The 22,283-nt window shown below is 36.6% G+C and overlaps 1 protein-coding gene across 9 annotated transcripts in view; it reads right to left on the reverse strand.

Moving 5' to 3' along the window:
- ATAD2B (ATPase family AAA domain containing 2B) overlaps window positions 1-22,283 on the reverse strand; it is a 156,866-nt gene that overhangs the window by 31,972 nt on the left and 102,611 nt on the right. For 4 of the 9 annotated variants that reach the window (XM_070379178.1, XM_070379176.1, XM_005895662.3 and 1 more), the window contains 6 exons: window positions 19,477-19,599; window positions 16,575-16,712; window positions 12,406-13,089; window positions 9,727-9,854; window positions 9,301-9,429; window positions 2,882-6,336 (listed from right to left, as the gene is read on the reverse strand). In XM_070379178.1, the coding sequence (XP_070235279.1) occupies window positions 6,295-6,336; window positions 9,301-9,429; window positions 9,727-9,854; window positions 12,406-13,089; window positions 16,575-16,712; window positions 19,477-19,599 (1,244 nt within the window). In that variant the 3' untranslated portion in view covers window positions 2,882-6,294. Of the gene's footprint in view, window positions 1-2,881; window positions 6,337-6,363; window positions 9,081-9,300; window positions 9,430-9,726; window positions 9,855-12,405; window positions 13,090-16,574; window positions 16,713-19,476; window positions 19,600-22,283 lie in introns of those variants that run through there. The other 5 variants (XM_070379174.1, XM_070379175.1, XM_070379179.1 and 2 more) reach the window with 2 other exon arrangements.

Genomic DNA, 22,283 nt, shown 5'->3' on the forward strand with positions numbered 1-22,283 from the left:
CTACTAGATGACATCTTTTTTGCTCCTTGCCCACTGAACTGTAAGCTCCAAGAGAAGCAGGACCTTGCCTGTCCTGTCCTCAGCTGTAACTCTAATGCCAAGAACTGGGCTTGGCAAGTGGCAGTCACTCAAATAAAAGTGTTAAATAAACTTTGACCTGTGGTGACAGAGAACTGCTTGTACTATCCCCTGCAGCTGTCATGCTATTTCACTTCTCAATCTGTGCTTCTGTTGTCCCTTCTGCCTGAAGGCCTTTCCTAGCCCAATGCCTCAGCTCAGGCATGGGGTTTCTCAGGAAGGCTTCTCTGAGGTTGGCTACATGCTCCTCCTCTGTACACCTATAGTGCCTTATGCAGAACTCAGTTGCAACACGTGACTTATAATACTGAAATGATGTATGTGTGTGTCTGTCTACCCACACAAGAAGTCAAGCATAGCGAATAAGCACATCCACTCGAGTCAGACTGGCAGCATTTGAATCCTGGCTGTGTGACCTTGGGCAAATTACTTTATGTCTCAGTTTCCTGGCCTGTAAAATGAGGACAATAATAACACTTATCTCATAAGCCTCTCATAGGATTAAAATGGTTTCTATTTGTATTTATAAAACATTCACAACAGTCCCCAGCAGCTAGTAAACGCTGTATAAGTAAGCTGTAACAATCTCCTTGAACACAGACACAAGTTCTTGCCCATGTTTACGTTCCCTCAAACTGATGACTTTTACACTAGTCCAAAGAAAAGAATCAGTGCCCAAACTAAGTCAGCTGCAATAAAGATGCAGAAGGGGTGATGGAGAAGGCATGATGGATATGAAACAAGTTTAGAATGAGGAAAAAAAGAAATCAACAGAACACACCACATGATTACAATGAGATTCATCATAAGGAAGAGAAAATTTAGGATGACAGGATTTGGATTCTTGATGGACCAGGTTTTATTCACAAGATGAAAAATATAAGAAAAGGAAAAAGGAGACTTCTTGGCAATTTTTAACAACAAAATGCTTCATTCAATGCTTAAACAAAGAAGAACACTTAAAAAGAACAGTTCGAACTCTGATTAACCATGCCAGAAATCTGGTACTTTATATCTAAAAGAACTTAAGCTCCATGAGGACAAGGACTTTTTCTGTTTTGTTGGCTGCTTTATTTCCAGCTCCTGCAACATATAGTAGGCACTTATTATATATTTGTTGAATCTGTGAAAGGATGATTTAGGTAAGTTTCAGCTTTCTTTGTCAATTGAACCAAAAAGTAAGTTAAAGATTTATTATATGTCCAGCATTGTTTTAAATTCCTACAGGAAATATAAATTATGATACTTCTTTTGTATCCCCTTTCCCACATGAATAAATTACTAAGTTTTACATAACATTAGTAATTTACTATGTTACACAATACAAAATACAGCTAAATTCTGAGGAGAAAAAATACCATAAGGGATATCTATTGGTATAGAATGGGCATGAATAAAGTGATACAATATTAATACGAAGGGTCACAAGAAACTAAGAAAAAATTTTGATAAAGTAAGGTTAGACTCTAGAAAAGTCAAAGAGAGGCAAAGGCCAAATATTAATAAATATTTATATTATTTACATTTGCCAATATTTATTTATATTCAGTTCAGTTCAGTCACTCAGTCATGTCAGACTCTTTGCGACCCCATGAATCGCAGCATGCCAGGCCTCCCTGTCCATCACCAACTATATTAATAAAATGCCAACTCTCTCTGAAGACCTTCCTCATTGTCCCATTCCTAAACAGAATTGATTCCCTTCTTAGAACTATGAACAGCACTGTGATCCTCTGTTACAGTCCTTAATCCACTCAGTCATTTCTACTAGCATTTGTACCAACTTCCCCTAGCAGATTATAAGCTTCTAAAGGACAGAGAATATCACCTGTATCATGTCACGAATTTCTGACTCAGTGCCTAGCACATAACAGACATGATTGTGTGGGAAAGAGAGAGAATTTGTATTCTAAAACATAGCCAAGAGACAACTTTTCAGGTATTCGGGCGTGAGGACTAAATGAAGCAGATACTTAAAGATTAGTCTCTCACTTTACTGTAGTTTTGAGTCCAGTGGAAAACTAAAACTGGATACATAAACCCAACTTCATCCCTGGGGCCCTCAAAACTTGATTGAGACTCAAATTCAATTATAAACTCCTTATCTAAACATTCAGATAAAACTTTCAAAAGTCTGTTTCCCAGGTTTATCAATATCAGTCTTCTGATACATACAACAATCAAAAGTAAGAATTAATCTGCAAAACCAAGAAAAACAAATTCAAACAGTTCCTTTTTATCATCTTTAAAAATGGAGGGGGGGGGCATTAAAGATTTATGTAGAAGAAGATTAGTATACTAACCTTGGAATATACATATACACCAGACAACAGAAATACGGGCGATCTAAAGCCAAGTACATTCTATTCGCTTAAAGCAATAAACCCCATAAAATTCTGGTGTGAAATCTCTCTCCACATTTAAGTTCTATTATTCAAAACACACCGACAACTAGGTGATCAGAGAGAAGAGCACTATAAAATAAGTGAACCATACTACCTGATTGTCTATTGTTGCATAGTCTTCCAATGAGAAAAACAAATCACAGAAGTAATCCATTTGATTCTAACAACTTTTAGACAATCTTCATATGAAGTTAAAACTACACTTGTTCAACAGAAAAAAGTTCAACTTTAAGCTAAAAAATACCTAGGGCAACTAAATCTAAAAGAATCATAGAACAAGATTCTCAGGGTGCTTAATAAACATCACCATGCCCTAGCTGCAAAATAGATGAGTTCAGCTAGAAACAAAGCATTGCATTTGCAGCCAACAGTAATGATGATTAAGCTGAAGAAAGACATGATTTTCTTGTCATCTTTATTCAAGTATTTCACAGCAGTTATATTACAAATTACAGTAAATGTTCAAAATTCCAGAATTCAAAAATTAAATAATTTACTTCAAACTAATGTAAAATGAAGTCAAATGTAAAACATCAACTTAACACAATTCTAAATTAAACTACAAACCCAAAATAGACCATAGTTGAGGAGGTCTACTTACTCTACAAAGTGGACATACATGAATGAAACCAAAGAGGACTCCCAAAGTCTAAATAACCGAATGTACAAAATACAAAAGATGTTGGTACAAGTCCAAATTCAAGCTTACAATGTGATTACAAATAATAATTATAATAACAATGGCATTCAGCTACGGGACCTGACACTGAAGATACCTACTGAATAGCACCATAGCTGAACCAACTTAATCAAAAAATGGGAAGATATTACCACCCCACTCCCTAAAAAATAAAATCCAGTAAATCTACAAATACATTGGCATATGAGAAAAATCAAGTCCTGAAAGAATGTACTGAAAGGACAACAAAACTAAACAAAAAAAAATTAATCACAGGTGAGATTCAAGCTCAAAAACACAATTAACTCCACAGCCATCAGTTTCAACCTAGTGCAGTTCCATCGTCTTCAAAAGCTCCTATGGTCCCCACAGCTGAGCATTAACTATTGTTGGGCTGGGCCGTGATACACATTTTAGTCATCTGGGAGCAAGGTTTTACACAGGAGCTAATGTATAATGCTCACAATAGGAAATAAGAACAGAGGTCAATTTGTACATATTTTTGCCAATGCTATACAGCAAAAATCAAGAACTTACAGAAAGGTAAACAAAATTGAGTCTGCTTGGATAATTTTACAAGCTGCTTTAAATTCTAGAACCACCAGATAGCTGTAAAGTAAGCAAAACTGGTATAGCGTGTTTCTTTTGCAGGGGGAAAGGGGCCAGAGGAGTTAGTACAATTTCAGCTCATTTTTCTCCCCTTGGCATTAGATTGGCTTTCTCCTTAAGACCTAAACTGTTCAGAGTGGCAGATCCTATCATACTGAGGTTGCCTCCTATTTCTCTTACCTCTATCAAGGTTAAAATTAAAAAACTTGATCTTTTGGAAGCATTTTAATGCTGAACATAAATAAATTTCCCTTGTCAAACTCACTGATGGCTAAAACCTTAACCTGTACAAATTTAGTAACTTACTAAGAACATGTGCATTTTTTTTCCATTCACAAGTGCTGCTGTTACTTGAACAGAATGCTTCTGAATTAGAGTAACTGGAATAAATATTTAAAGAAAAATAGTGCAGCAAGAACCTGAGACTTGCAAAAAACCCTTTTACCAGAAACTTGCTACAAAAAATCTGCTACATCTTATTTCATCAAATCTTTAAATTCTGTAACAATTTCCATCAAAATACAAAATGCTAATGTATTAGACAGTAAAATAGCTTGAACTGGTATGATGGTAATAAATACTAAAGAAAGCATGAAAATCCTCCCAATAATCAAATTAGAGGTTTCAAATGACCTCCCCTTTAAAATTGGTTCATCGTTAATCGCACTTGCCCACCTTAAAAATACAGTGTGTCTACACGGGTAGCATCTTGAATTATATGACTAACTGAATATCATGAAAAGTTCATAGGTATAAAGAAAACAAGTGGCATTATTTTAAAATTAAACTAGAGTTAGAAAGCGTAAAATGTTCATGTAAATGCAAAGAAGCACTTAAGATTACTGCAGTAGCCTTGGCCAAAGCGTGCTTTCTGCACTGGCATCCAGCACCCTACGAAGCCAGAGACGAGGAGACAAGTACCTTAGCTTCAGCATGTAAACGGTGGCAAAGTGAATACAGAACTCTGTAGACACCGTTGGTAACTAAAATACAAAAAGCTGAGGTAGCTCAGTATCTCTGCAGTAGTCCAAGACCATTTGCTCTAAAATCCAAACTACATGTGTTGCATATATTGGAAAGACACACCTGTGCAGCTAACGGCTATAATGAACGAAGGTATCAAGCCAACTTGTCAAAATTTTCTACTTTTTTGTTTAAAAATCATCTGATAAAAAAGTCACTGCACTCCTTTTGCCTCTTTGCAACTGCCTAGACTGTGTCTCTGAATTTGTAGAAAGTTTTTGTAAAACTAGTAATCCATAATTAATTTTAGATAAGTACAAGTCACAGAAATCGCTCAACAAGATCCAAAATGGGTTCCGATCAAAATGAATAGTTAGTTGTGAAGGTAAGCTTATGATGAGGGATTTAAATATTAATACTGTTATTCAAGGACCATACCAGAGCTCACTTGCAACTATGCATATTGAAAAAGAATTTTATGGAGCTCCTAGACAAAAATTCCTCTTTTCTTTCCATTTGGCAAGTCCTGGCTTTAAACCAAAACAGTAATAATTTGCTATACATGAAAATCATTCTTCTCTGGGAACTCAAACATGAATATCCATTAAATTACCACTGATAGAAGAAAATAGAAGGCAGTTCTATTTTCTGACCATCATTGTCATCGATACCAAAAAGAGTGTGGTTTTTTTTTTTATGGATTGTGTATTATTTTTTGTTGTTGTTGCTTCATCACATGTTTCTTAAACAGAAACAAACCATACAGGAAAACTTACCATTTTTAGTATATTTTGTAGCTTAACAACTTTCTTGATTGAGTTTTAAAAGCAATATAGGCATTTCATACCAAATCACTGGCTGCCTCTTAATGATACAGAGTATCAAAACTTATTTTCAGGGTTGTGACCAAAGAAAACATTCTAATTCATTTGCTACAAACAAGCCCATCCTTGTGTTTAGCCTTATCCTTTCTCAAATGAATAAAAAGGCACATTAAAGGCAGTTCTAAAGAGCCTAATCTAATTTCATCCAGTTTCTTCAGTTTCCCACCAGAATGTACCATAGCCAATTTCAAAACAGGCTTTAGTCCATTACCCAGAGAAAAAAATAAAACAAATATGATAAAAGGGGTAGAAAGGAGAGGGAAAGGAACAGGTTGCCCACTTTTTAAACAATTCAACACAGTAAGAACTGCCCCATCCAGTTTCCTCAAATTTGCTGGTCTGCTCCCTAAGAGACAAATCTCCAAAAAAGAGTGCACAAAAAGAGGAGCAGAAGTGAGAGCAGTTTCTGTAGCACCAAAATCTCCAATCTGTGGGGTTGTATTTTTTATTTGTGGAAAATACAACATGTTTCTGAAGTTCTGTTTGGTTCTTGTAGGCTGGTTGGTTTCAGGTACCTGAGACAATAGCACCAAATTCAACAGAGAGAAAGAATGAGTGAGAGAGCACTTTACACCAAGGCTCTGCACGTTAATTGGTGCAATTTGAAATTGAATGGCTCAGAAGACTGCTCTGTCAGGAGCAGATTGGAGGGGATAAACCACTCTTCTTGAAAGGTTCATAGGAATGTCTCAAACATATGAACTGTTCTTTCCATCTCCTATAAGGGGGAGGAAAAAAGTACAAGTTACCTATTAAAGGAAATACAAAAGCATTACGGAAAAATTCACTTCAAATCAACTTTCTCAAGAAAGAATTTTAGATACAAAGTTAAGCTTTAAATATATTCCTGATTATAATACTATAGTTACTGTGTAAGACTATCTGCTCTAGACATTTCCAAATGCCTCCTATTTTACATTTAGGCTAATGAGGATGACGCTAGCAACGAGTTCTTGTTATACCAGATATTTTATTAAGAAATTTGCATATATAAATAATTTGCCAGGAAGTAAATAGCAGAGTCAAGATTTGAATAAAGAGTCAGGATTTGAATACAGGTAGCCTCACTCCAAAGCCTACACACTTCCCTACTCATTATGGAGTGGGTTGCCATTTCCTTCTCCAGGGGACCTTCTCGACCCAAGAATTGAACCTGGGTCTCCAGCATTCCAGGCAGATTCTTTACCATGTGAGCCACCAGGGAAGTCCTCATTATATTCAACTCCCAAAGCAAAATGAATCTATTCCATATGTAAAACTTGTACCCAAAGTAGAATGCACCTTGTTCCCAATGCTGTTCACTTCAATTAGAGTTGAAATTTAGAAAGGAAAAAAAAAGCCAGGAAGAGTCAATGCCACCACCCCCAGGAATGCCACTCACTGGTGATTCTGCTATAGATTTCCTTCCCTTCTAAATGAGGCCCCAAGATTATATGGTTCCAAGACCCAGACTGAAAAATGTTTCACTGCTGAAGAGTATTCAGTCCATTCATGATAATCAAATATCATCATGTGAACAAAGAAGTTCTAGAATTTAAAAAAAGTAAAGAACTCTACCCCACACATTACATTCAGATAGGCAAATGCCAAATACATCTAAGACATCTGGTTTTCCTTTCCCTCTTTATGAAAAATAAATGTGTGTGTGCTCAGTCATGTCTGACTCTTTGGGATCCCATGGACTATAGCCCATCAGGCTTCTCTGTCCATGGGATTTCCCAGCCAAGAATACTAGAGCAGGTTGCAACTTCCTACTCCAGGGATCTTCCCGACCCAGGGATCAAACCCCCATCTCTTGTGCCTCTGCTTTGGCAGGTGGATTCTTTACCACTGCGCCACCCAAAACACCTCCAAAGAAATTATATCCTACATCTCTACAGAACTATTAAGGTATACTAACAGATTATCATCTAATCAAAAGGTTATATAAATGATCAATCAGAATTACTCCTGCTAAATGTTTCATCATATGTTACTGAGTAGGAGAAAAGTCCAGTTATGAAACAGAATATACAATACTATCCCAACTTTTAAATACACATCCATACTTATATACATGTTATGTACATCTAGACATTTTTAAAGGATGGAAAATATTCTAAGAGATTAACAATGATTAGTTTCCTCCAGATGGTGGTATGTGGGTGATGTTTTTATTTTTTCATTTTTGCTTTCCTGTTATATAGTTTCTACATTATTATATAAGGTTGGTACAGATTCATAAAAATGTGACAGAAAAATATGATTACAAAATAACTTTTAAGTGCACCCTTACTTTGATTCAAGTATAATACAGGCATTGCTGTTGTTTAGTTGCTGAGTCGTATCTGACTCGCTTTTGACCCCATGGATTGTGTAGCCCACCAGGGAATTTCCAGACAAGAATACTGGAGTGGGTTGCCATTTCCTTCTCCAAAGGATCTTCCTGACACGGGGACTGAACCTGCATCTCCTGCACTGCAGGCAGATTCTTTACCACTGAGCCACCTGGGAAGCCTAATGCAGGCATACCCTGGAGACACTGCCTTCCAGACAAAAAACAAAGGCAGTTATATAAATTGTTTAGTTTCCCAGTGCAAATAAAAGTTGTGTTTACATACACTGTGTAATGGCATTATGTCTAAAACACAATGTACACACCTTAATTTTTTTAACATTTTAAAATTTGTGGGAAAAAAATGCTAACCATCATCTGCGCCTTCAGAAAGTCATAATCTTTTTGCAGTAACATCAAAGATCACTAATCACAGATCACCATAATATAATAATGAAAATTATGAAATACTGCAACTATTATCAAAATGTAACACAGAAACATAAAGTGAGCAAATGCTGTTGCAAAATGGAGGTGTTGCCACAAATCTTCAACTTGCAAAAATTTCAGTATGTGCACAGGACAATAAAGCAAGATATGCCTGTATTCCATATTACACATGCAGAATAGGCACATCCTCTACACATAAACCTTTAACATATTAAAAACGTTCCTTGAGAACAGAGACTTTTGTCTTATTCATTTTTTGCATTCACATTTGCTCAGATGACCTCAAAAAGCAGAAGAGTGACTTAATGATATAAATTATATAAAAAAAGATACAAGCTCGTATTTATAAGAAATTTTCTTATGGCCCAGAATTGTCTAGAAGGGCAATGGCTCACTTCTATGGTATTCAAGCATAAGGACAACCACTCATGTGGCTGTTTCACAAGGACTAGATCTGATTAAATGAGATGACTTTTAAGTTCTCTTCCAGTCATTACTAGGGTGGCCAATAGGTCTCAAGGCCCACACCAACCCCTTTTAACCAGTAGTGGCTGCCTAGAGAGTAGTGGTAACATGGACTGTGAGGCCAGCTCACATTCAACAGGCCCACGTGATACGCATCATCTGTGAAGTCGCCGAGAAGCAAGGGAGGGGAGAACTGCACCATGCTATTCCGTGTGTCTGCCAACCATGGATTTCTGTGTTTTAATAAACAAAGAAACCCAGATTACTTCTGTTCTGAGACAAAAGGGTACAAAGAGGTTATTTTTATAACTCTTCATGATTCGTCTTAATCTTAAATCTTCAAATCACTCTTCAGTTACTTGGCGAAAAATTCAAAATAAAATAACTTTGTTTTCTCTTTACTTTGTGACAAGTAACAGCACATATTTATTTATTCTCCAGATGAACACTTACCTCTACAAGTTGTGATTTGTCATAATCTTTACGGTGACGGTAGATGCACTGACTAAGAAGAGAATATAATCTCTCAAGTTGATCAACAGCCAGATTGTTGCTTTTATCTACCAACAAATCAAGCAATTTCTAAGAAAAATTAAAAGAATAAAATGAAGTTTGATTTCATTGTTCACACTGAAACAGTACTACTCAAATGCTAGGCAACAGGTACCACATGCTATGGTATAAACCTGACCCCTTAGTTTAGAAGATTCCAGGGCTTAGTTTATTACCAAGAACATTCTCATATTTCTAAACCCCTCAAAACACAAACAACTCTTTTTCATTAGAAGCCCTAGAGTACTCATATTCCAAGGTTCAAGGAAAAAATTACTAAAACTTATTTCCATTCATTTAAAACTTCCCAGGAAGAGCTAAGCTTACCTTCAGTCTCTCATGATCAACTATAAGAGGCGGCACAGGCTCAGATGGCTCTTCTGGAACCAGTTCCAGGCTTGTTGTTTTTGCCTGTTCTAAAATTAACTTACGGTATTTCTTTACTTTAGAAGCACCTACAATTGAAAGAAAAATGCACTGCAGCAAATAAAAGTTCATAAAAATCAGGCTTAAACTATTATAAATTTTACCCACCACAAATCCTTTTTGGAATAAGGATATTATTCTTCAATTAATAAATGGTTTTTTGAGGTAAGACTAAGAAACCTAAGTTAAAGAGGACTAAACCACAACTATGAAAGCCAAGTCATACCAGAATATCACCTAACAAATGTATCCACTGAAAGGGAGGTAAAAGCAATCTTCAGCTCTAAGAAGTGACTTATAAACTATCTTCACTCTCTGTATGATAATCATTTTAAAATGTGGAGCTTTCAGAACTAGAAGAAAAGGAAGCAACATAGAAAAGCAGATGCTAACACAAAGTAAGGCCAACCCGCTTCATATCTGCCTCCCAAAGCAAAACATTTTCCTCAACATTGTCTGAAATTTCTTATTTTTCTCAGTTATACTGCCTGTGTTACACAATATTTTCTCTTAAAAATATAAGTCCATTAAAAATGCAAAAGGTCTAGTGTCTTTTCCTACTACCTTTGATTAAATTAATATATTTTAATACTTTCCTCCCAACATTCTCCTAAGACCAATCATACTGAAAAAAACAGAAATTTGGAGGCAGCTAAGTATAATTTGACTGCACCAGGCACTCTGAGGGGTAGGGAGGGTAGGCAGACCATTAAGCCCTACGCGCTCTGAGTAGGAGTACTCTAAAGAAGAGACGGGCAGGGGTAGGGGGCCACAAGGACAAACTTGGACCATTTCTTACACAGGACCTGGCCCATGTTCTGGGAAACTAAGGAGAATCTTTCTCCTCCCTCCTGCATTAGTCCTCTTATTCCCAAGTCTTTAAACAATTCTTTCTCATCAATGCCTGCTATATAAATAATAAAAGAACCAAGATGTTGCCTTCAAAAACATATACCCTGATGTATCAGAGAAATTTTATATTAAAGACAGCCTTTAGACTGAAAACCTAGTTTAATTAACATATGAAAAACCAGTTCGATTAACATATGCTAGGAGTTTTGTTAAGACCACACGAATCCTCATTATTTCACCCAGGGACGTCTAGGGGGTCAAAGAACCTGAGTTAGGAACCACTGCGCCAGGTTACAGTGCCCTAGACACTTACAAATGAAAACTTCAGGTGAAGCTTTTACACAGCAAATACTTTTAAAGCTGTTAGCTGAACATAATATTCATTTAAACCTTTTCTGTAAGCTTACTAAAATCTCATAGTGAAGTAGCATTACAAAGACTCCCCCACCCACTCACCCATTCTGCCTCGTAACAGGAGTCTCTCCCTTTTCCCCACATTGTCCCATTCATTACTTAATTCTAGCTTCAACACATTTTTTAAGTTCTGTCTATATGATAGCCCAGATAAATAATGCTTCTAAAACTGCTTTCTACTATTAAATATTAAAAATTTTCAAGAGGCAGCATAAATCTGTACCTTTCTCTTTATCCATTAAAAGAACTAAGACTTTGAACAATATCATCCTACTCTAATTCTTCTGGATAGCTCAAATAAACTGGCATTAAAAAACTTTTCTCACAGAGCCCAAATCCCAGGCTAACACCATATACTCCACACAATTTAGAGAGCACAATACAATTTCAAGATAATCGAGTGCAAGACTAGTTACCTGTTTAGGAAGGAAATGCACAGTGAACAGGGTAGGTCTGTCTCTTAATACACCCCACCCCTCCACGGGCTAAAGAATCATGATAAATAGCAAAGCAGGGCCAGAAACCCTCAACTCCCCCATCCACTGCTTCTTCAGGAATCACATATCCAAGGGAAGTCAGGAGTGGGCAGAGAGCTCTGACTCAGCAAGAATCAAGTCACTTTGACAGTGAGGATTCTGCTGCTTTCTTCCACCACTGGTTTATAAAGCAACAGTGTCTCTAGATTAACACCCCTCAGATTCAACTGACAATGACTGCCTGGCATGAATATACCTTAGGATGTGCCAGGTACCAGGAGAGGCAATTAACATACAAGACTTATTTAATCCCTGCAGTGATACCACCCTGAAGTTTAATTCAGAAGATGGAAAGACGCAGAACCAGAAAATACAAGCAACTAACTCAGAATCACATGATTATAATAAACAACAGTGGAAATATAATGTGGGTTTATATGACTCTGATATACCATACTGCCATAGCATCCAAGTCTTCTCACCTACCTCTCACCCCATCCCAATAATCCTTCTGTCAGAAATCCCATCCTCTTAACAACTGTGGATTTATTCAGCTTTCAGTCATAAATCCATTAGGAAAGGGACAATAATCAGACAGGAGCATGAAGAGGAAGCAGCCAGGAAAGCAATGCCTTCTGGACAATAAACCCTCTAAAACATACACCAAAATTTATTATGTGTGTATACACTTTTCTAGGAAAAGGGGTGAAAACTGCAACAAATTCTCAAAGGGGTATAATTATTCATCAACTATTGCTACTGGGGACCAGATAAAATATGCATGTAATTAACTCTGCAGTTTAAAACCTCAGGAAAAATTTTAAAACATTAGCTCTACCTTCTTTATCCAGTTCTGCATCTTTAACCTCTACATCAGGGCCAGGCTCTAACTTCTCGTTAGTGCTACATTCCAGAGCCTCTAGTTTCTCAGGATCATCTCCATGATTTTCATTTGAAGTTTCTGGTTTTTCTTTTGACTGGTCCTCCAGGAGAGTCTTTTGTTCAGAACTACATTTATCTCCACTGCCACAGCAAGAAACTACTTCAGCTTTGCCATTCTGACACTCCAGAACTGGTATTCCTTCAAAACTGTCTGTGGAGGCCTCACCATTTAGACAGCCTTCTTTAAGGAAAGGCTCTTTCCGAGATGTCTGTTCTGGATTTAGAGAACTGCTGCTGTTGATGAGTAGAGACTCATTTGAACTTTCCTCTTCGGTAGATGCAAAGTTCTCTTTTGTGCTTGCTCCATTGTTAAGCCTCTGCCCCTGGTCCATGTCCATGATGTCACAGGATGATTCATCATTGGTCATAGATAAGTCTCCAGTCTCTTCTCCATTTTCTTCATGGCAGTCAGTGCTTACCTCAAACTCTCCATTTTCGAGCAATTTCCTGTCCTCCATATGATTCTCATAGTCAGTAAATTTGGTGTCGTCTTCATCTTTTTTTAAATTATTGACTTTCCTTTTCTTAATAATTCCTTTACCCCACTGTGATCGCCGCCGTGATTTTCTCCGAACTCGAACTATTTTACAAAGAAGGGAAAAAGATATATAGAACTTGTAGGTGCAATGCTTGTTTCACAAATGTTTATTAAGTAAGATCCAAAAGAAAGTAAACCCACACTACCGTAACACAGAGACAAAAACTACTTAGCTCTTGGCACCCATGTTGACTAATCTTCACACCTACAAAATGGATATGATGTCAGGGATGAGCTCTGACAAATGAAAATATTTTTAATTTATTTCCTGCGTGAGTTGACTAAGCACTCACTCTTTATGACTGCCCTAGATCCTACTTTATTGCTTTTCCTAATTCTTAACACCCAAAGGCCAAGCACACTATACATTTAGGAAATGGTCATATTACCAGGCTGCCTGGAAGGTTTGGGACTACAGCCCTGGATTTCCACCAGGAAAATGAGTGCTTTGCCAGCAAGATCTCCCAAAAGCTCTTAAACCATAAAAGAAATTAAGATATGATCGAATATGTGAAGAGACAAAAGTTATAGGTATCTCTACTGCCTCTCCTTTCCTAAGAAGTTTAGACAATGTGGTTAGCCACCTGTTAGCCTTCTACCACAAATGTTTCTCCTAGCAGGATCAATTTCTTGCAAACTTGTTATTGGAAAATATGCAGAAAACAAGTCCTCTGCTATCAAGGCAACAATAACAACATTAATAAACACTGAAAATAAATATTTGGTCAGTTATATAAAGTGAGAGACCTACAAAAGTTGCAGGGACTATACTCTTTGGTGTTAGAAACTATCAAGAGTTTTATCAGTAGATAGCTGGTACTTTCAGGTCATGATGGACATAGGAATATTTATTTCCCACATCAAAGGTAGTTGGTTGTGCAAGTCGATCCCATCGTCCCTAAAATGAAAAGTTAACTTCTATTTTGCAATGTGGGACACTTGCATGAAGAAATTTAAATATAAAAGTTATTAAACCAAACTAGTTAAGCTAGAGACTTATTACTTCTGACATCTACCACTGGATTCTGAATATTAGTTGAAAGCCATCAGAGTAAAAGTAATTCATTTTTTCCAAGGCTATAAAAATAATGTCAAATCTGGCTTAGTTTAAAAAGAGATAATATATATTTTTAATATGTCAATGTTGAAAGCTTTCTGGGCAAAGACATTTTAAAAAGAAAATGCAAATATGGGCCACTAAGTGGAGAATGTTTAATCCATAGTTTTAAAATTGCTGTTGAAAGACAAATAGAAGGGAATATGGTCTTAAAACAACCCTCATTTCTTTACGTCAGCACTTAATATGAACTTGTGATCTTTATCCATTAAAATAATTCTAAAACATTATTATGTATGTGTACACTTTTCTAGGGAAAAAAATGAATAAAGATCTTTTAATGGATAAAGATCATAATGTATCAACAGCACATAGTGTGTTTACATACTTTTTTCACCCTTTTATCTTTAATCCTTACTAAGTCTTATAAAGACACCAAGGTAAGATATATGACAAATTGTCATAAATGTTACTCTTCTTTCTGATCTAAGAATAAATCTACCAAAGGTTTCTAAAATCATTTCCAAAATTCAACTTATTTAGTGACTTGGCTCAAAATTTATTTTGCCCTCAAAACTGTACTATCATTGCAATCATCTCTCCATTCGTTTCCCCCCCCCATTTCTATTTTTACAATTTACAGTTACAGGGTAATTGGAGAAGAAATTTCTATATTAGTCTACTTTTAAAAGCACAGGCTAAAGTGATGAGCATTCATAAGCATTCCATTACTTATACGAAAGATTAACCCAGTCCATATTAAAAGTGAAAGAAAAGTATTCAGCTTGCTCTTTCTCTAAAATGTAGAACTGTTAGGCTTTTCTACCTGACCAGTCACTCCTGACATTGTGTCCTTGCTTATTCTCCAACAACCAAAGTGACAAGAGGTTCCCTTTTCCTTTCCTTACTAGGTCATGTAGCACTAAAGCCAGGAGGCTGGACCCTGCTCGATCAAGAGCCAGCTCAATTATTTGATAACGTACTCGTACCCTAAGCAAAAGCTAGGAACTTTTCTGAAGTTTACTTCTAATGCTTTCATCCCAGACAAGAGAAAATGTTCTTATTTGTGGGGAGGTCAAACTAGAGGTATTTTCCCCATCTTTTTATAATCACTTCTAATGCTTAGTGAGATTTTGGTCAAATAAGAGAAATTGGTTATATATGTGCCACAAGAATCAAGATTTTTGTTTCAGTCACTGCTCTATCACCTTTTTCAGGGGTACTTTTTGTGAAAAGCCCATTTAGAGGCACAGTCTTTAAAATCAAGTTTTATAGCATCTCTGAGCTTGTTCCCAAAACTAAGACCTTAGGAAAGCAACTCTTCCATAGGGAGATTTAGACATACTAATTTAAGTAACATAATGTAAAATAGTCAAATGATGAGTCACATATGCCATCTACTGGTCAGAGAAAACAAAACTCACATTTGTAGATTAAAAAACATTTTAACACTTATAGAAAATTAAAACTGTTGAAGCAATGTTCAATATATTTTAGTGGGTAAATATTTTTATCAGTTGCAGAGAATGTAAGGATTTCAACATTTAAATTAGAGTGTTATGTCAGATAATCCAGGTCACGATTCAAGGTACAACCAGGACAAATAGCTTAATCAGCTTCCTAGGACGAAATGCACCATTAACTCCTTCAAATTTTCTCACACATGAATGCCATTTATCACAAAGAGGACAAGATTTAAAAAAAAACAACTGAGTCTGGTTCATTCATTCAACTTCAACGCCACTGGTGGAAGAACTTATTATGGCCATCTTTACTGACAGCCGGAGCAGAATTACCACCTTTACATCAGAAGAACAGCATACACAATCCAAAGATGGCCATCTTTAGTGAAACATGAAGATTACATTAGGGAGATGCTGTGTTTATTACCATTTGTCTTTTAGAAATTTTTACAGATCACCATGAATAAGGAAAAGTGAGGAAAACATAGAACACTGAATTTTCCCCTTCTAAATACACCTCACTTACAAAACAAACAAAAGAAAACAAACAAAAAAGAACAAAACAAACAGAAGAAAAATAAATAAATACATCTCACTTAAACAAAACCAGAAAAAGAAAGCTGAATAGATTTTTCTCAGAAAAATCAACTTCCTGCTGTTAATTCAGGCACTCTCTTACACCACAGTTTCCATTTCCCACCATAAAGAGAGCACCCTGCATAATATACAGCAAGGGGTTGAAGGTGGGGTGGATAATAATCTACTGGCTGCATATCTCTTTCCAAAACCCAAAGTCTAAAGCTGAAAATATTTAAATCTAGTTCAACTACAACAGCAAGCACTGAACAGAGATAGAAAAAAAGCAAATAAGGTTAAAGAAATATACTGATTCAGCATCTTACCCCACAAGCTCCTGGCAGCCCTTTGGTGTATGTGCCCAATTCCTAACACTTCTGCCTCATTCACAGTTGTTCCCACTGCTGGATAACAAGATCTCAAATACTCACATGCACATTTATTTGCAGAACTGTGCCAGACATCCATTGGATTTCTTTGTTTGTGCCGAAATGCCTCTTCAACTCTAGTTTCTGTCTTTCGAGCTCCAGTACCATGAGGATTTATTTGTTCTGCTGTTACCGATAAGCCTGCAAGCAGAAGATAAGCGATACCTATTTAAATATCCCCAGCTACATAAACCAACAAGGTTAAAAAAAAAGTCTGAAATACTGAGTTTTAAAGTCATTAATTATACTTGGACAGTTTGTAATTTGGATGAAAATAGTACCTTTTGTCTTAAGATGGGAAAGAAACTAGATATCATATCATAAAAATAAAATGGTAGGCCATGCTTATTTACACTTAATCCCCAAAGGGCCCCATGTTGACTAACTTTATTTTGCAAAGGGATACATTTCACATTTTTATGACTGTAAGACAATAAGATTATATATTGCCAAAAAGTCATGATTTCTGCCATCTTAGAAAGTATAAGCATATACTGGGCCACTAAACCCCATTCATATAAACCATTTCCATCTGATATAAGCTGGCTGTTACAGCACACTGTGTAAGTTTGGTTTTTCTGCATTGATCTTCATAAAAATAACTGTTCCATCTCAATTTTCTTTACAGATCTCTTTCTTCTATGCTGTCTTTAGTGTTACCATCCAAGTTTCTAAGGACTATCTCTGGAATCCCTTTTCTTCTCACTTCAATCTACATCTTCCACCACAAGTATCATTCATGCCTTCAGCTTCTACTGACATTATATAATTATTCCCAAATCACATTTTAATCCAAAACTCTCTTGAGCTCCTGATTTATATCAGCTGCCTACTTGATATCACCAACTGCATATCCTGAAGATAGATCAAATTAAAAATAACTGGTTTCTCTTTTTCCCAGAAAAAGACCTGTCCTTATATATTCCCTCTCTCTACTGGTAGTATTAGCATCTCTTTAAATCATTAAATCAGTAATGTGGCAGCTAAATTTTGCCTCTTTCTTTCCTTCCCAATGCCTTCCACCCCTGCAGCCACAACTGTCTCATGTTAATCCTACTTTCATTCCCACTTCATTAATTAAAACTCTGGACTTCTCCAACAGCCCCCACCCTCCAACAGTTTAACCGAGGTACAATTAACACAACATAAAAATCACTCACTTCAAGTGTACAATTAAGTGATTTTTAGCAGATTTACAGAGCTGTGCAATCACACAGCAATCCAATTTAAGAAACTGTTCCAGGCAATCACTAATCCACTTTTTGTCTCTATAATAGACTGGCTTTTTGTGAGCATTTCATATGAATGGAATTATACAATATCTGGTCTTTGGTGACTGTTTTCTCTCACTTAGAGTAACATTTCTAAAGTTCATCCATGTTGCACCTTGTTCCTTTTTATAGCTGAGCGGTATGTCATTGTACAATACACCCTGTTTTGCTTACCCATTCATCAGTTGACAGACATTTGGGTTGTTTCTAGTTTTTAGTTGCTGTGAATAATACTGCTATGAACATTCATGTACAAGTCTTTATATGGACATATGTTTTCATTTCTCTTGGGAAGATCCCTAGGAGTAGAATCGCTGGGTCATATGGTAAACATTATGCTTAACTTTTTTAGAAACGGCCAAAATGTTTGCAAAACTGGCTCCGACAGCTTTCTAACTAGGCTCTCCTCCTCCCACCCTGCCATAGTGAGACCTTGCTATTCCCTGCTGCCAAAATAATTTACCAATCCATTCCACTGCTTCAGATACTTCAATGACTCCTACTGCCTACGACAATTGTTCTCAAACTTCAGTATACATAAAAACCACTGTTAAAGCACAGATTTCTCAAGCTTCTCTCAGAGAACGTAGTTTCCCAGTTCTAAGCTAATGTGGGTAATTAACACACATTTTAAAAAAAACACAGACCTACAGAATAAAGTCCAAGTCCATGACATTGATTCACTCAATTACTTGCACTTACATTGTAAATAAGGAGGAGAGAGACAACAACAACAACAACAAAATGACAAAAGCTATGGTGACCAGAGCCTATATTAGATTAAATGGCCAGGGAAGGCCTCTCTAATACAGTAGAAGAAAAGTATATTCACAACTTCAATGTCCTCAACCCAGCGCACCTTCTGAGTTCTATTTCTCACCCGTCTGTACATCTTTAGCAATGCCAAACAGTTAGCAGTTCTTCAGATATGCCACGTTATTTCATGTCTCTGCAGAACTGTGTGTTCTGCCTACAATACTTCCTCCTTCTTTGTCACTGCCTCCTCCTTCCCTCTACTTCACTACAGACCACACTTGTACATTCATTCCCCAAACTCTGATTTCCTACCAGGTTTCCTACCAGGAGGTCTATCCTCTGTGATGAATATGCTGTAGTTAGTGCATATGCCACACTGCACTTGATTTGTTTTACACTTACTCTCTCCTGCTAAAGTATGAGTTCCCCAAGGACAGGATTATATACTGAACAAACAAAACACATGTGCTATGTGTTTATATTAACAAAATTGCACATAAAACTCCAATAAGTTAAAAAAAAAAGTATTCCTAAATTTTTAATAATATTAGATATTACATGTTAAAAATAAAACTCTTCAAATATGAAAACCTATCTAAATCCTTTAAGAACAGAAATCCATAATTAACAAAGATGTGTTCCTACAAAAGAAATTTCACTAAGTACTGCTTTATTTCTATAATTGGCACTAAAATTGTCACAGAAAGTAAATTTTTAAAACATCTTTGAGAATTTACATGACATATTCGTATCAGAAATTAAGTAAAGGCTGGGCCTCAAGATACACTTTCATTATACCAGCAACTATAAGTAAACACCATCCAGTGACACTCAGTGACCTCTTAGTCTTCAATAGCATGTTCACTTCTATAACTTACCTCTTTTTATTCTTGCTTCCTTAATTTCTTCACAGAGTTTATTAAATTCTGGATCCAACTCAGCTGCAATGATGGCATGTGCAGTATCCTTCAGAGTACAAGCCCTGTGCCTAATTATTTTGTCTGTTAAAAAGTTGGTATACATTTATTAAACACACAAATGAAATAACATGAAAAAAGGGCATCTTAAGAAGAAAAGTAAAAGAACATAAACATTTAAATAAAACTGTAAAAAGCATTTATAGATAAGACACAAATTCATTTAAAGTGATGAGTGAAAAATAAATATGGGCTTCCCTGGTGGCTCAGTGGTAAAGAATTCACCTGCCAGTGCAGGAGAGATGGGTTCGATCCCTGGGTTGGGAAGATCCCCTGCAGAAGGAAATGACAACCCACTCTGATATTCTTGCCTGGGAAGTCCTATGGACAGAGAAGCCTGGAGGGCTATAGTCCATAGGCTCACACAAGAGTCAGACATGACTTAGGGACTAAACAACAACAACAAAAATGTATAATAAACTACTCAATTAAGTTGACAATCCTCTGAGAATTATACTTTTAGAACTTCAAAGTAATAAGCCTACTTAACAAATCATTACCTCAAAGATATGGCTTTATTTGATAATTTTGAAAAGTGTATTACTTTAAATAAAAATTATTTAAAGATATAAAGAATATTCATCATACATCCAGCACCAGAGTTGCCATGCATAGACACTGAGGTTTCAGAAAACCATACATAATTTTCTCCATAAGAGAAAACTGGTCAAAATTATGTTAAAGAATATAATGTATGCTAAAGCAAGGGTGAGCTATTAAAAAATTGTGACAGAAACAAATATGATAAGGCACTCTAAGAATGCAAGATGATATAAACTATAGGTAGTTCTAGGAGAAAAGTGCATACTCTGTTCTAGGTAAACTATACCTAAAACTGGTAATAAAAGAAGAGTCTCTCTGCTTTACACTTAACAGAGAAGTCCTCATTCATTAACAAGATAACAGAGAAGTCCTCATTCATTAACAAGATAACAACTGTGCTCCCTAGAGCTGGCAACTCCAAGATGTTACAAGTCACATAAATGCATTAAAGTCACTTAATTGGTAACAGTTTTTAGAACTAGAATCCAAGTCACAGAATAATATCTGCCTTTTCATCTCTAGCGAAGACAAAAAGTATAAAAATGTATTTTACATATAACTTTTCTTAGAACATCTAATAGTTCATTGTGAAAAATCTTACAAAAACAAACATGCAGCACTCAAAAAGGCAGCCCACTAGTATATTTCCTTCAATATATTTTCTCTAAACTGTCACTCAATAAACATTGATTGTCAACTGTACCAAGAACTGAGTCAGATGATGGCCATACAGTAGTGAACAAAACAGCTCTCTACTTTCAAGGAGCTTTTCAGACTAGTATAGGAAAGAAGTATTTAGCCAAATAACCTCATATGTACATAGAAACACCTCTGCCTACCCTTTCCTCACCCCTCAAAAAACTTATAACAGCTATGATCAAAATCTACAGAATACTGAATGGGCAAATCAGGAGAGAATTCTCTAAATTAGAGGCATTTAAGGTGAGACTCGCTGAGAAGGCAATGGCAACCCACTCCAGTACTCTTGCCTGGAAAATCCCATGGACGGAGGAGCCTGGGAGGCTGCAGTCCATGGGGTCGCTACGAGTTGGACACAACTGAGCGACTTCACTTTCACTTTTCACTTTCATGCATTGGAGAAGGAAATGGCAACCCACTCCAGTGTTCTTGCCTGGAGAATCCCAGGGACGGGGGAACCTGGTGGGCTGCCATCTCTGGGGTCGCACAGAGTCGGACACGACTGAAGCGACTTAGCAGCAGCAGCAGCAAGGTGAGACTCGAAGCATGCATTAGCATAGCCACTGACAAAGGGAAAAACCAGTACAGGTTCAGAAAATGCCATGTGAAAAAGTCCTGAAATAAAAAGATATTGGAGATTTCTAGAAACTGAAAGGTAGCCTATGTGATTAGTACACAATAAGCAAGTGGCAAACGGGAATCTGACCACATTAAGGATTTTAGATCTTATCCTAAGAGCAATGAAAAGACCCAAGCAGGGAAACAACATGATTTAATTCTCTAGATAAGGGGCCACTGGGTGGTTTTCAGACAGAAAGTGATTTGAGTTGATTTGTATTTAAGAGTATAGTAATACAGGCAGTACCAGAGGTCAAGGGAATGATAAGATGGAAGTTGGAAGACCAATTAAGACTCGCGGGGAATTCTCTGGCAGTCCAGTAGTTAGGACTTGGTGCTTTTCACTGCTAGGATCCAGGACCTAAGCTTAATCCCTGGCTGGGGAACTAAGATCCCACAAGCTGCATGGCATGACCAAAAAAAAATTTTTTTTTAGGCTAAGAAAAGTAGTCTACAAAGGTATAGAAAAAGAGGATATGGCTGAAAAAATAGAGTGTGGAGGAGTGGTGGGAAATTCATTCACTTGTCTACTCACTGAATCTCCATTTATTGAGCATCCATTTATGAAACATTTTCTACATATAAACTGTGTCAGTGCTGGAGATATGCAGCCCTGGCCTGAGACATGCCTAAAATGAATGCCCCATTAAATCCTGCTCATCTCCATGTAATGTCTTCTCCTCTGTGCCCTGCTCACACTGTACATGTACCTAATACACACCTGATGAAATTGGATCATCAGCTGCTGCTGCCACAAGACAAAATTCAAAACTGCCACCTCTGTGCTACCTTAACCATCTAGTATAATCACCAACAATCAGGTATTTGCCATTCCTATAAAACTGTGA

This window comes from Bos mutus, chromosome 11 (assembly GCF_027580195.1).
Source record: "Bos mutus isolate GX-2022 chromosome 11, NWIPB_WYAK_1.1, whole genome shotgun sequence".
Taxonomy (NCBI): Eukaryota; Metazoa; Chordata; class Mammalia; order Artiodactyla; family Bovidae; genus Bos; species Bos mutus.